This window comes from Coffea arabica, chromosome 8c (genome assembly GCF_036785885.1).
Source record: "Coffea arabica cultivar ET-39 chromosome 8c, Coffea Arabica ET-39 HiFi, whole genome shotgun sequence".
Taxonomy (NCBI): Eukaryota; Viridiplantae; Streptophyta; class Magnoliopsida; order Gentianales; family Rubiaceae; genus Coffea; species Coffea arabica.
Window position 1 is genome coordinate 13,972,508 of NC_092325.1, and position 14,988 is coordinate 13,987,495.

A 14,988-nucleotide genomic window follows, 5' to 3' on the forward strand; every position below is an offset into this window, starting at 1 on the left:
AATTGCGCCTGTAATTGGTTGTTTTGGTCAGGATTGCTTCCGAATTAGTTGTTGAGGCCTTCTGATGAAATTTATCCCTGTTTCTTAGCTATCAGCTGGTTTTGGAATTTTTGGATTTGGACTTGGAGAGCCTAAGTTATGATGTTTCCGCTAGAATGCGTTCTGTGAATCTGTTTTTGTGATTCTGGTGTAGTTTCTTGCATTTTTGACCTGGTTACACTCGAAACTGGGTTGAGTGACCTTCTGTAATATTGTAGCCCTGTCTCTTAGCTTCGAAACGGTGGGTCTTACACCCCCATCCGACAATTGTAGCGCCTTTGGTACCATTACCGCAAAATGACGTCCAAAACTGTTTTTCTGGTTTTGAGCTTAACTTTCATTTCCGAACTTCTCCCTAGCTTGAATTGTACTCGTATTACTTGGAGCTTGCTGAATGGCTATTGGATGAACTTGTTGTTGTATGTGTACCTTTGGGACTGGCTGAAGATATAATGAAGCCATGATGGCTGGGAAAGTAAGCAAATTTAGGGGAAGTGCTGTCCGAAGTTTTAAAGGGTTTGATTGCTTTGAGTTTGTGATCTAAAACTTGGATTTGAGCAAGGCAATGTTATATGATGGATGATTTCTGAGCCGTGGAGGTGAGTGACCTCAAACTATTTCTAAAGTTATTTATGAACCGTTTCTTACATTATTTACTTTTGAACTGTTTCCAAAGTTACTTTTGAAATGTTTTCTTGCATATCATGCGTGCTGGCATGTGAGTGTGCCTTGTTTGCTATATTTCTTGATTTCATGACTTGTATTTTGGTTGATAACGTGTTAAGCGCTTATAATGATTTCCAAAACGAGTTTTCGAGGCGAGTGTGTACTTTATCGCACTCGACCTCGATAAATGTGAAATTTTCGATTGAAATGTTACTTGCGCATGACTGTAAGCCTTTTGGGCTGAACTGGCCATTGCCCCTTGTTACCGGTCGTCTTGAGCCAGAAGCGGACTCGGTCAGGCGATTAGGAACTTGGGTGAACGTTTGGTATACTCGAGTATTACCTATGTAGGTTGGTGGAGCCTGGCCAAAAGCCAGGGACGGGGTGAATGAAATGAAATGAATGACCAAATGAGCGAGGAAATGTCAGGAGAATGAATGTATCCTTTCATGAATGTTACTATCGCTTTCCATTGTAAATGTTTCTTGAATTATTGATAATCCATATTTACTGTTTTGCAAATGATGTAGTTGTTTCCGGATTTATCATTTAATTTATGACATCATTGCTATATGACATCATTGAAATGAACTATTGTGAAACCGATTTGATTAATGATTTTCTGGTTACTCGCTGAGCTTTTAGCTCACCCCAAAAACTATTTTATTCCCCTCCACAGGGCTCGTGGCAAAGGAAGGACTTGTAGTACTTGTGCACGTGTATGGATGGCCTAAACTTTGTACAATTTTGGATTCGGAATTATTTTATGTATATTTGGGATTAGTTTCCGCTGCATTTGTGACATGTAATTATTGGAGACGGATGAGTATTTGTGGACCATTTGATGTATACTTGAGATTTATATTGTAATTGGGTTGAGAACTGTAGTGAGCGACTGAGTCCCGGCGAGAGCTGGGCAGGCGGCCCGCCGAACCCTCTGGTTCGCCTTAGGGGGAGGTGGGGCCGTTACAGACTTAGTTTTGCAGAGTCGAGGTATTAATCTCGCCTCTCGTTGCTCGTGCTGCTTGGCTCAGGGGGAATCCGTGTTGCACCTTTTCCTCGAGGGACCGGTTGCCACTCAAGTGTGGATGTATTTCAAGGGAAGATTCGGGATAATGAGCCCTAGCGCCAAGTCAGTTTCGGCCATGTGCTTGACATGGTTTTTTTCGTCATCATGGGTATCGCGGGATCATATCAGGGTGACGATTCCTTGTTTGATTTTGTGGTTCTTATGGAATGGTCGTAATAAAGCTAGGTTCGACGAGGCAACTTTTGACGCTTGAGGTGTTATTTGCATGGTAGAGAGTTTTGTGGGTCATCTGGGACGGGCGAAGGTTCTTACGACAGCTCACTTCAGAGGGGACTCGGATGACCCATGGAGGGCTCTGGCTACCCGAAGGCGTTCAAAGATTCGGTTCTTGGCAATTGCGTGGAGGCGGCCGCCTTTGCACTGCGTGAAGCTGAACACGGACGCGAGCATCTGCGATGGCCAGGGAGCAGGGGGAGGTTTGCTCCGTGACCATGAAAGTAAGATCATCTTCGCTTTCTATAATGAATTCGGGGAGGTTGACGTTCTAACTGCAGAATGCCTGGCACTACTCCACGGCCTCCGTATGTGCTCAGTGGCTTTCAGGGAGAGACTGCTGGTAGAAGTGAACTCGAACTCTCTTGCTTTGCTGGTTAGTTCAAGGGGCTCGTCTCAATGGCCACTGTGCAATTTTGTACGTCAAATCAGACATTTGGTTTTGTCCTTCTCGGCCGCTGTTCGTCATACCTTTAGGGAGGGAAACAGTGCGGCTGATAGGTTAGCAGGGTCTAAACTAGGGAGGGACTGGGTTACGACATCCTTGGCTAACCTACCAGGGGAGGTAAGGGCAGCTGTTCTGTTAGATGGTAGAGGATTCGCAAATGTACGGGTCCAGCGGATACGGGAGTAGATCCCCTACGCTCTAGCCTTTGGACTTCTCCAGCGCCATGTACTCAATCTTGAAGTAATAATAAATCTAATGTTATTCTTAAAAAAAAAACTCAAGGTTGATTTGGTCTTTCAATTTTAGTTCATTTATGTTTTCTTCAAAAATTTCTTACATTGATTTAGTAGATTTTCACGCATTTGATTTTAAAGAAATTTAACTAGACGTGTAACTTATTCAATTATATAATATATTCAAATGACACAAATTACAATATGCATATCATATGTTTATTTGATTCATATAATTTTTTTTTCTACACCATTCTGAGATATTTCTAAATTCTCAATTTTATAGAAATTCTATTAGACATTTATTTTAACCAACTATTTGTTATATATAATATTTCTTAGAACAAAGTAAATAAAATGAAATAAATTCAGGTTTTACACATAATTTTCTCGAGTTCTCACATCCTTTCCCTCTTAATGAAATTTCGTCCTCGAAATTTGTACCTTCAATCACAAAAGTTTCAGGTATCAGAGTTAGTGGGGTCGTCACAGGTGGTATCAAAGCTCTTAATGAACTCACGCTAGGAGAGGGATCTCGGATTGTGGGGAATGGCCTGTTAAGTGTGAAATGAACTATCATTATTGAGGAAAAATTAGATATATACGTCGGGTAGGAAACTCAAATATGGATGATTTACTCTTGGGATTGGCCGGCTTGAGTTGTGAATTATCCTACTTTCAGATTCTTGTATCCAAGTACTAAATATTTTATTCATTGGTGTATTTGCAAATTGGCAGGATTTAGTATATTGCATTATGATGTGAATAGGAATCATGATTAAATTTGGGGAAGTATAATCGAAGAGACTAAGCCTAGCTTTTGAGAGCTAAAGGTGAAGAGGCAGTAGTAAGATCTTGAAGATTGGTGCAAATTCTCCATCTTAAGATGAATAACTTTAGTTGCCTTTCGATAGTAAATGAATTATATACCATCTATTGCCTAAAAATGTGGTTTTCAGACCTGAAATTTAAGTGAAATAATAGTTTAACTAAGGTTTCTAGAGCTGTAAACTAATGTGATAGAGGAGCAAGAGCGAACTAATGTAATGCGTGATCAGTTGTAGGAGGCTAAGGACCACCTTATTAGGGTACCAAGATAGGCAAGGGATAAAATTGAAGGGATTTTGGCAGAATGTAGATCGTGATTGAAGAGGTTGTGAGAATGAATTTGGATAGGAAAAACTAAAGAGTTGAAAATCTTGTTTGACTTATATTAAAGACTTGTTTGACTTCTTAAGTGTACTTGAGCTTAATATATGTCGTAATTGACTTTGTTATATGATGTAACTTAATTGATCATGAATCTATTTTGTAGTAATGATATAAATGGAATGAATGTGTTTCTGGGTTATGGTTAATTACATATAATTGATTATTACATATTCGTATATAGACTAGTTGTGAGAGTTATAGAGTTTAAAGAGCGATAATGTCAAGTTTATAATGTTATCATAGGTAAGATTGTTTAATTAGGTATAATGCCCAATTGAATTGTATAACTAAAGAAATTGAATTTTATATACTTGGGGAAGTAGCCGATGCAATGCTTAAATTGGAAAGGGAAAACGCTCTAACACAAATTTCTTTGGTTAAGGTTTTGTGGAAACATGAATGATTAGACAAAGTGATGTGGAAATGGAAGACAAAATACGGAAAGAAATCCCAGAACTTTTACGATTAAAAGTACGAAATTTCGAGAACGAAATTTTCTTAAGAGGGAAGGATGTGAAAACTCGAGAAAATTGTATGAGCTTTGCTTTTATTACCTCCATTTTGTTATTAGAAATATTATATATAACAAATAATTGGTCAAATTAAATGTCTAAATTGAATTATATATAATTAAGGATTTAGAAATATCCTAGGATGGTGGGAAAAAAATTCTTCTAGGATTATATAAATTGGAACAAATGAAGTTAGGAGTCCATGCATGAAATTATAAAATTTCAGCCCTTAGTGAGCAAATAAGCTACAACCAAAAGACCAAACCAACCTTAAATTTCAGACTAACTACCGTGCAGCCAAGGAACAAGCTATCAGAATTTCACAAAACAAGAACCGAGAGAGGAAATACTTGGAGAGATTAGAACCTACTGGAAGATAGATAACCATCTGCTAAGTTCAAGCGGTGGAAAGGAAAAGGAGTAGAAATTGTCTGACAGTTTGGGGCGGTGAGTAACTCTTATTTAGACAGCTGCCAGCAGGGAACTTACTACCAAATTGCTGAGTAAGCAGTGACCGGATGAGAGGAGCTAAGAAATTCATTTGTGCACTAGTTGGGCGGTGACAAGAAGAGGAAACCAGGCAGCTTCTAACTTTTCTTTCTTTCCTTCTTTATTTCATTCTTTCTATTTGAAACCAACCGAGAGAGTGGAACTAGAGGTGAGGAGAGGAAGCTGATTAACTCCATCAGCTACTAAACATAAACAAACAAATGAACTCAAGGAACGGGAGAGATAGATGGAGCAAGAGTTAAGGAACTGAGGCTAAGATTAGGAGCAGTCGGCAACCGTTAAAGGAAAAAGGTAAAATTCTTGGTAACCTTCCTTCATTTACTGAGTATAACTAAATATATGGGCTGCATGTTAGTTTTTAGCAAAGAAAAATAAGTTTTTAACCAAGGAAAAATCTGATGAAGGAATAAAATTGAAGCTGGACTGAATCTGTTGGAACCGAGAGATGGTTAACTGAATTGCAGCTTGTTATCAATGGAAAAATGGAAGAATATTATAGGAAATGCATGAAAATGTTTATTTCTGGCATCAAGTGAAGTTTAGCTATAGAAACTTGTGAAAGTTGAAACTTTGAGTTGAAAACAAAGAAAGAAATATGCTAGAATTCTTATAGCTTCATTCGAGAGAAAAGGAACTGGATATGTAGCTTATTATTCGAGATTATGGAACAATTTTCTTCTAAGAATTCAAGCTATATGTTTACACTATTGCTTTATCTGAGAATCTAAAGTAGAGTTGATAACTTGAGTGAGAGTTTTACAAGACTTAGTTGGAAGTTTTGCTAAGCTGGCCGAAGGAGGAAAGATGGAAAATTTTCCAGCTTTCTCTATAGAATTTGGTTGCAGAATCTTATCCCATGGTTCAAACACCTTCTAACACATTAATTCCAACATACATGATGAATGTTAGATGATGGTGAGTACTGCTAAAGGAAAATTTGTTTAGTAACTACTTACCTGCTGGAAAATGTTGTGTCGAGAAGATGAGAGCAGAAACGCAACTTGTTGTTTGGTATTTTGAAAACACTTACCAATGAATGCATGAGATATGTCTAATCTCTTGTCTTAACAGATATTTGCCTTTGAAACTAATAAAAACTTCGGAATCCTAGCTGTATTTGGCGAAGAAAGCTGATGAAATCTGCTAAGAGGGCCGAGAGGCACTACAAGAAAATTGGTCATTAGTGACAACTTTTCTCTGTAACGAAAAAAAGTTGTCACAAAAGTAGATCCTTTATTGACGACTTTCTAACTCGTCACAAACCTCTAATGGGAGCCAACTCATTTGTGACGACTTAGAAAAGTCGTCACTAGTAAATTCCCGCCAAGATTTAGCAAGAGCGCGGGAGTGTTTAGAACACACAATAGTGACGACATTAAGAACATCATCACTATTGCTTGGCCTATTTTCGGATGACTTTTTGTTGTCGTCACTGATCACCAAAAAAAAAAGTTATTAGTGACAACATTTTGTCGTGATGACAATAAGTCGTCACAAAAGGAGCTTCTTTAGTCGCGACACCTAAAGTTGTCACAATTGCATCAAAGCAACTAAATGTTTAGTGACGACCCGTTATTTTCGTCACAAACTACACTGCAAGAAATATGGTCATTAGTGACAACATTTTTTAGTGACGACAAAAGTCGTCACAAAACGTGGTTGTTTAGTGACGACTAGGAGAGTTGTCATAATTGCTCTAAGCAACTAAGGCTGCAGTGACGACCTTGAAAAGGTTGTCACTAAAATGATATATATAGTGACAACTTCTAATATCGTCACTGTCACTCTACCGATTCAGATTTAGTGACAAGAATTAATCGTCACTGTTTAAAGTACTTATTTCTAAGTCACTTTCATTAATTCTACTGTGCCACCCTAACTTTTGCGATTTAGCCCCAAATGTTGTAAAAAATTCCATTAATTCCATTATGATACTTTAACTTTTACAATTTAGCCCCATATGTAGTACACCGATTTCTTTAATTCTATTATTACTCCCTAACTTTTGTAATTTAACCCCATATGTAATTCACCAATTTCATTAATTCTACTATGGCACTCTAACTTTTGCAATTTAACCCCCATATGTAATACACCAATTTTATTATTTCTATTATGGCCCATAGCTTTTACAATTTAGCCCCTATTTTTTTATTAGGAAATTGCGAATGGTATCTTGATAAACTATGCATAAATATTTTATAATTTTCTCAAACTTAAGTAATAATTTGTTATAAACTCTAAAGATATATCTTTCATTACAATAGTTATAAGGCAAGCAGGTCTTTTTATCAATGGAATAAGAAATTTATGCCAGATTTATCCTTTGTACTACATGCCAAGTAGTATTAGCAAAGGAATAACAAAGTACTACAAAGTAATTAACAAAATACCCTTCAGGGAGTGTAGTTTATGGGCAAATGAGCATTATCTATTCAAAGTACCAACTTTTTATGGGCATTTTACTCTCAAACATATAATTTATGATAAATTTATAAATGTTTGTAAGTAAAATTCAAAAAGTGTTACACTGATTTCTTACAAAACGAAAACTGGCAGGTTATCTTTTCAACATAAATTAAATTTTTTTTAAAAAAGAAATGGCCATAAAGTACCAACTCTTTGTGGGTTTCCTCCATTACATGAACAAATATTCTGCTCTTTATGGGCATTTCACTCTGAATCATTTTATTTATGTTAAATACATAAATGTTTGTAAGTAAAATTCAAAAAGTGTTGCACTAATATTTTTATGAAAGGGAAACTGGTAGGTTTTGTATTTAACATAAATTAAATATGTGAAAGCAAAAAAAAAAAAAAAGAAATTACCCATAAATCTATGTCTTGCAAATCTATACTAGTAAAATAGTTTCAAACAAAATTAAACATTAAAATAAACTGTAATTTATACACATTAAAATATCTGTAATTTATACACATTTGGCAACTACTACTTTGTGTTTTCTCTGTAATGAATTTTTTAACTATTGAGAACTTAAGTTTTGTCTTGCAAATCTATACTCGTACAATAGTTTTAAACAAAATTAAACATTAAAATAAATGTTTGAAAAAGAACAAAAGTACATTTATCACTTGCAGTAATGTAACAAAATTTTCTCAACCATTATCAATATTTTCACAAAAGTATTAAAAACTAGCAATTGACAATATTAAAAACTAGCAATTTAATTAGTGACAACTTTTCTTGTCATTATAATCTTGAATAAATTAGTGATAACATTATGTCATCACTAAATTTTCTTTGATTTTGACTTAACAATAATGTCTTATTAATAGCATTTGATTATTTTTAATGAAAGTCTGTTATAACCATAGAATTTGACTTTCGTTATTTTCAATTAATGATGTACTTTAGTGCTGCAATTATAAAAAAATTGCAGGGCTAAAATATTTGCAAATTATAAAAGTATATTTTCACTTATATGTAATTAACAAATTTTGCCACCTATATTGATGAAAATTTGTCTTTTTGTACTAAAAAATAAAGAATAATACTATAGCAATAAAATCTATGCTTCAAACCAAATTAAAAATAAAAAAAAAAAGCATGGTGATTGGTCTCAAATGTTGGAAAAATGATTATTTTTATTGAAACTATGTTATAACCATATAATTTGAGTTTAATTATTTTCAATTACATGATGTTCTTTAGTGCTGCAATTATAAGAAATTAGTATAAAATATTAGCAAATTATAAAAGTACATTTTCAATTATATGAAATTAACAAATTTTGCCACCTATGTTGATGAAATTTTTTTATTTTTTGCTAAAAAATAAAGAATAATACTATAGCATTAAAATCTATTGTTCAAACCATATTACAAATCCAGAAAAAAAACATGATTTTTGGTATCAAATGGAGGGAAAATGAGTGAAGTCAAAATTTTGATCAAATCATAGTGAAAGTGCCGCGCAACAAAAACAATATCCAAAGCAAAGCAAAGACCAAAAGCAGCGGAACACATTCTGAAAACAAAAGCAACGGAACACTTGGTCTGAGTTAAAACAACGGAACACTTGAGCAACACAAACTTTCACCGAGCTGAAACAAACAGAGCTTCCCAAAACAGAGCTTCCGCACGGCATTTATCACTTTCACCCACACAACAAATCCGTTCTCTGGCTTCTCACTAGCATCACCATGGCTGTCCAGCATTAAAGGGCAAGGTTTTCATTGGAAAGGTTCATTTTTCTCTCTCCTATACATTTTCCCCAATTTTTCCAAATCCCTAATATTCTACAATATTTTTTGCAAATTTCTGCCCAAAATCTTTTAGCAGCTCTTGATTATTAGATGCTATCATAGCTATGTTGTTATTTACTTGATCATTTTCTCCAATTGCTTTATGGCCCTAATTTTGATAATAGCTTTTGGCATATCCTCTAATTTTGATGCGGCAGTGCTTAAATTTCAAAATCAGAAGCTCGTTGAGAAATTAGAAGCACAGAAAATCGAGATTATTGATTTCAAGGAGAAAATTGGTAAGCTGACGGTGAAACAACTGCCATATGAGAACGTTGTTGCGGTAGTCAGTAATTCGTGGGAAGAGGTATCCATCTATCTAATGTCCTTGATACTACTTTTCCAGTGTTATGTCTCATATGTCTGGACTCTAGATGGTAAGGTTTGACTCCTATTCTAATCTTTTCTTTTTCTTCTGTCTTGCAGACTGTTAAGGACTTGGAATCACATTCTATACACACAAATGACTGTGCGAAATGTGAGCGAGGTGTCAAAGATCTACTTGTCAGAGACGGTGCAAATCCTTTGCCTTATAATGGTATCTTTCCCTTTTTCCTTTTGCCTTCTTCATAGTTGTTTCAAATATTGTCCCCATTCAATATTGCTAATTGTTTAGCATCTCATAATCTATAATACTTGTTGGTTGTAAGAATATTCTGCTACGTAATAGTTTGATCAGGAACTTGGAATTTGAATGGACAGTTGGTAGGTGTCATCTAATAACCTTCTTTCGATCTGTAATAGAGATTGATTTCAGGTATATTGTTTCAGGTTGTTTCAAGTTTCAAACATGCCAATTTAGGATAAGGGTTGAGATGTATTTTTCTCAAACTTGCTTGTTTGTTAAGGTGCTTGTCATGCTCTTAGAATTTGTGATATTTTCCAAATGGTTAATGTTGCTGAGCTTTGAGGATTGGCCATAGTAAATTAAAAACCATGCCATCAGATACCGACCCTGGCAAATTTTTTGCTGTTGCATACCTCTCACTGCCTTCTTTACCCCCACTCTATGTTGTAAAAACAGACAGACATCTGCACCACGTATTATTGAATTACTAAATAGCATATCCTGTTTACCAGAAATTCATGCTTTGTCTCCAGTACTTTTTCATGTTTTCCGAGAGCTTATTATTATCTTTTTTTTTTTGGTTTTTGTTTTGGGGTTATGTATTAGTTTAATTTATTCTTCTATGATACAGTTCATGGAGAATGAAAATAAATTATTTCTTTTCATGAACTTTCTGCTTATGTTTCTGAGTATGAATTAAGATGAGTATGAAGTTGGGAACTAGCTGATAGAAAGTAGGAATACCTTTTCTATGACATACACGTATTGGTCCATTTATTTCACAGTTTGCAGGCATTGTGTTTTTATAGATTTGAACCCACACAAGAAGCAGATGTTGCTCCAGGTTTAAATTAATTCCATCTCTTGATTGGGAGTGTGTCATTGTTGGGATCATGCTACCATGCCGAGCAATTTGCATCATTCTTTAGAAATGTTTGAGAGAGTCGATGAATGCTTGGATTCCTAGGAGAAACTTTGTATATAACTTTTTTTGAAATCAGTTTTCATGGAGAATGGACTCATCTGTTTTACAATGTTGGGAATGTGGTGTGATGGAGAGCAGCCTTTTAGCGTGAGGCTCATGTATCACTTCTGTACTGATATGGTATAACCCCATAATATGTGCCCAAAAGATGTATGGTTTCTGGGCTTTCCCTGATGTTAGGAAATTTTGATTGCAGACTAATTTATTCATATATTTTTCCACTATATGCGTTTTTAGCTTTCTAATATCTATTATCAGATTCTTAATGATAGCAATATATGCAGTCAGAATTTCCTTCATCTCTTGTAGGACCTGCTCACTGTTCTTGCAATTGGTATTAAAGTGGGTTGTTTGGTCTGATGTTCGTTATTTTACTGCTAAAAGGTCATCTTAGGGACGCGATTGGGTTTGAGAAATTTGTACATGGTTAAGCCTCGTAAGTATATCATTCTTCAACTACTGCATATCGACCATTTGGTGGTTGAAGTTAGGATTGGTGATTAATTGTGGGTCCAAGTACTGTTTCCTAGTCCTATAATACAAGGATATGAAAAAGATCATTACAGCGAGTTAATCAAAAGCCAGGACAGTGATGCTATAATTTGGGCAATTTGGATAGAAGTTGTTAAAAAAAAAAAGTGATGATATATGTGGACCTTGTGGTGAAAGATTGGTGTCAAATACCTCAATGGATAAATACGCAAGAGCGACCTTTTTAGTACAAGAATCTCTTGCAGGAACTTCTAAAGATGTCATGAAAGCTCAGTTAAGTTGGATGTTGGCTCTTAACAGAGTTCGAAAAAGGGATTCTATAAGCAAATGGATACCTTTTCCACCAGCAAAAGATGCAGCCGGCCAAATCCGATAACAGAGCTGTTGCTTTTGATTTTTCTACTTTTAAATGCTGAGAGCTCAAGTCGATCAACATCTGCAGCATCCCACAAGTTCAGGAACTGATCATGACAAATAGTCAGTAAATTATCATTATCCCAATGGATAACTGACTGGAATTTTGTAGTTTGGGGTGTGGGGAAGGACTTGTCCGGCAGAAACACCCCATTAGCCGACCTTAACAGAGGAAGTTGAATAAAACTTTTGTGATTGTCTGCACACAGAAACAAGCATAACACAGGTCATCCCTCTGTCACGGTGACCCAAAGAGTATTATAGGTTAGAACTGACAAATCAAACTTAGAAAGATCCACTTAAAGCTCAAATAATTCCTTCATTCTCTGTCTGTAGCTATTTAACAAGTACACTACTATTACTCATGCAAAGATCCTTGTGTTCTTTAACTACTGCGCTGCATGGACATTCTGGTTATATTTTTCTTGGATAATTTTACCAGTTGCTAGCACTATCTTCTTAATGACTTCCAACTTTTTAAATTGTGTTCAACAGCTCAAGCCCTTGAAAGAAAACATAACTCTACTAAGTTGACTGTGTGAGTTATTTTACATCTGAACATGTGAATAAATTTCTGCTGCGAATCAGTTTCCTAGCTTTAAATGAACCGACACATGAGATAGATGAAAATATCTTCTAGAAATTATTATTGCTTCAATCAAACTCACATACTTTAATCTCTCGCTCTCTCTCTCTCTCTCTAGAATTAAATCTGAAGACTTAATTCCTACCACTAATTATACAAGACATTAGTGGCTTACCATATAATTGGGGATATTCTTGATAAACAGGGTTGGTGACAAAAGCATTGGACGTTTTCTCCCAGTTGCATTTCAGACCAGATATAAGGAGGTTCTTGTAAAGGCACATACTGCTGCATCTGGAGCGGTGCTAAGATTGCAAATAGCTCCTATTCTTGGTAGGAAAAGGAAACCAATTGAGTGGTCTGAGTTTCAGGTACTGTTCCTTCTTACCATTATTCAGGCTTGAAATTTATATTTGTGCTTTACTCTTCTATTATTTCTGCGTTGGGCATCTTCCCTTTACAAATATATGATGCCTGATCCTATGTTTTTTGAACATGTAGTGTGCTGTTAGCTAGCAAAATCAGCCTATGAAATTGATTATTCATGTTATGCCTGATCCTGTACTTGAGATGGTTGATTTTTGCTAAAAATGTGTTTTACACCTTGGATCCCATTGCTGGTATTTGAGGAGTTTAAATTTAGTTCATATTACATTGCATTTGTTTTCTATATAATGTGGCGGTCATATTCTTTATGGTAGGATAAAGGGCTGCAACAATATGGATAGGAGTTGGATGTCTATTAAGAACTACCTAGACCCCAAGTATTTAGATGGAGTTGATGAATTTATTAAGTTTGCTTTTCTAGGCAAGGATCCTAATTGTAAACTGCCATGTCCTTGCAAAGTATGCAATAATTTTGAGGATCAAACAAAGGAAGTCATGGCCAATCACTTGTGTCGAGGAATTGTTTATAGTTATACTAGGTGGATATATCATGGCGAAGGGTTTGAATCTGATGATGAGAATGATGACACAGAAATAAATGACAACGATAGTGACTTTGACAGTATGGAGGAGCTGTTAAATGATGTAGGAGTTGCTAACTTTGGTGAGAGTTGGAGACAATCACCGGAACTTGATACGGGTGCTGGTACCGAGAAAGAAGGAGAAGCAAGTAGGTTTCTCAGATTATTATTGGAGGCTGAAAAATCTCTATACTCGGGCTGTAAAAAGTATTCAAAACTCTCATTTATTGTGCATATCCTCCACTTGAAAACAATGAATCGGTGGACTTGTAAATCTACTGATATGTTGCTGAAGTTCTTGCATCAAGTATTTCCTACAGCTTTGATTCCTAGTTCATATTACGAGGCAAAAAATTTCATCCGTGAGTTGGGGTTGAAGTGTGAAAAGATCCATGCCTGTGAAAATGATTGCGCACTTTTTTGGAATGAAAATAAAGGCCTTGATCATTGTCCAAATGAAAAATGTAAAGCACCGCGGTATAAATCTCCAAATTCCAAAATACCTAGAAAGGTGTTGCGTTATTTTCCATTGAAACCAAGGCTGCAAAGACTGTTTGTGAACAAAGAGATTGCTCGCGATATGAGGTGGCATAAGGAGAGACGTGCAGATAATGAGCACATGATGCGACACCCTGCTGATTCATTAGCTTGGAAGGATTTTGATAGAAATCACAAGTCCTTCGCTGAAGATCCTAGAAATGTGAGGCTAGGACTTGCTAGTGATGGCTTTAATCCCTTTGGAACCATGAGCAATTCATACAGTATATGGCCTGTTATCCTTGTTCCTTACAATCTACCTCCTTGGAAATGCTTAAAAGATCCATTTTTTTCCTATCAATGATTATTCCTGGTCCCAAAGCACCTGGAAATGACATTGACATATTCTTTAGACCACTAGTTGATGAGTTAAAAGAGTTATTTGCCACTGGTGTGGAGACATATGATGCCTTCAGGGAGGAGAAGTTCATGTTACGTGCAGCACTTTTGTGGACAATAAATGATTTTCCAGCATATGGCTATTTGTCAGGATGGAGTACAAAAAGGGTACAAGGCATGTCCTGTGTGCTTAGATGAGATGACTAGTCTATATCTTAATAATGGTCACAAATGTTGTTACATGGGCCATCGCCGTTTTCTGCCTATTGATCATAAATGGCGTCGAGAAAAAAAACAATTTAATGGAGAAAGAGAACATAGACAGCCTCCTAGGACCCTATCAGGTGAGGAAGTCCTCCAACAACTTCTTCGTATTGAGCAAGTTGAGTTTGGCAAGGCACCTGATTTGCTGCAACAGAAGAAAAGAAAACGCGTGCAGAACAGTTCAAATTGGAAGAAGATGAGCATATTCTTTGAACTTCCATATTGGAGTACCAATAAAATTAGACATAATTTGGATATTATGCACATTGTCAAGAATGTATGTGAATCTTTGGTAGGTACATTAATGAATATCCCTTCGAGAACTAAGGACACATGGTAGGCTAGGGAGGATTTAAAAGAAATGGGATTGAGGGAAGAGTTGCATCTACAACCGGGAGGTGGCGCATCCAAAGTTATGCCACCTGCATGTTACACTTTATCACGCCTAGAGAAAAAGAATTTTTGCCAGTTTTTGAGCACTATCAAGTTCCCGGATGGCTTTGCTTCAAACATTCCTCGGTGTGTGAAGACCAAGGAGTGTCAACTTTTAGGAATGAAGAGTCATGACTACTATGTGTTCATACAACGACTTCTTCCACTAGCAACTAGAGGAATGCTGTCAAAAGATGTATCTCAGATTTTAGTAG

General features: G+C 36.0%; 2 protein-coding genes and 1 long non-coding RNA gene across 3 annotated transcripts; all 3 read left to right on the top strand.

The window, feature by feature from the left end:
• The first annotated feature begins 2,000 nt into the window (after positions 1-2,000).
• Positions 2,001-2,642, top strand: LOC140013394 (uncharacterized). Its single transcript, XM_072062662.1, has one exon. It carries the CDS (start codon positions 2,001-2,003, stop codon positions 2,640-2,642), a length of 642 nt encoding a protein of 213 aa, XP_071918763.1.
• Positions 2,643-9,342: 6,700 nt separating this feature from the next.
• LOC140013888 (uncharacterized) lies at positions 9,343-9,665 on the top strand. The gene is made up of 2 exons (XR_011820730.1): positions 9,343-9,495; positions 9,615-9,665. It is a non-coding gene; the product is annotated as an uncharacterized lncRNA (long non-coding RNA).
• Positions 9,666-12,953: 3,288 nt separating this feature from the next.
• LOC113722466 (uncharacterized) lies at positions 12,954-14,042 on the top strand. The gene has a single exon (XM_072062663.1). It carries the CDS (start codon positions 12,954-12,956, stop codon positions 14,040-14,042), a length of 1,089 nt encoding a protein of 362 aa, XP_071918764.1.
• Positions 14,043-14,988: the final 946 nt, after the last annotated feature.

Bases quoted from the DNA above. Each gene is read 5' to 3' on its own strand.
- LOC113722466 (XM_072062663.1), top strand. From the start codon at position 12,954: ATGGATAGGAGTTGGATGTCTATTAAGAACTACCTAGACCCCAAGTAT.
- LOC140013394 (XM_072062662.1), top strand. From the start codon at position 2,001: ATGGTAGAGAGTTTTGTGGGTCATCTGGGACGGGCGAAGGTTCTTACG.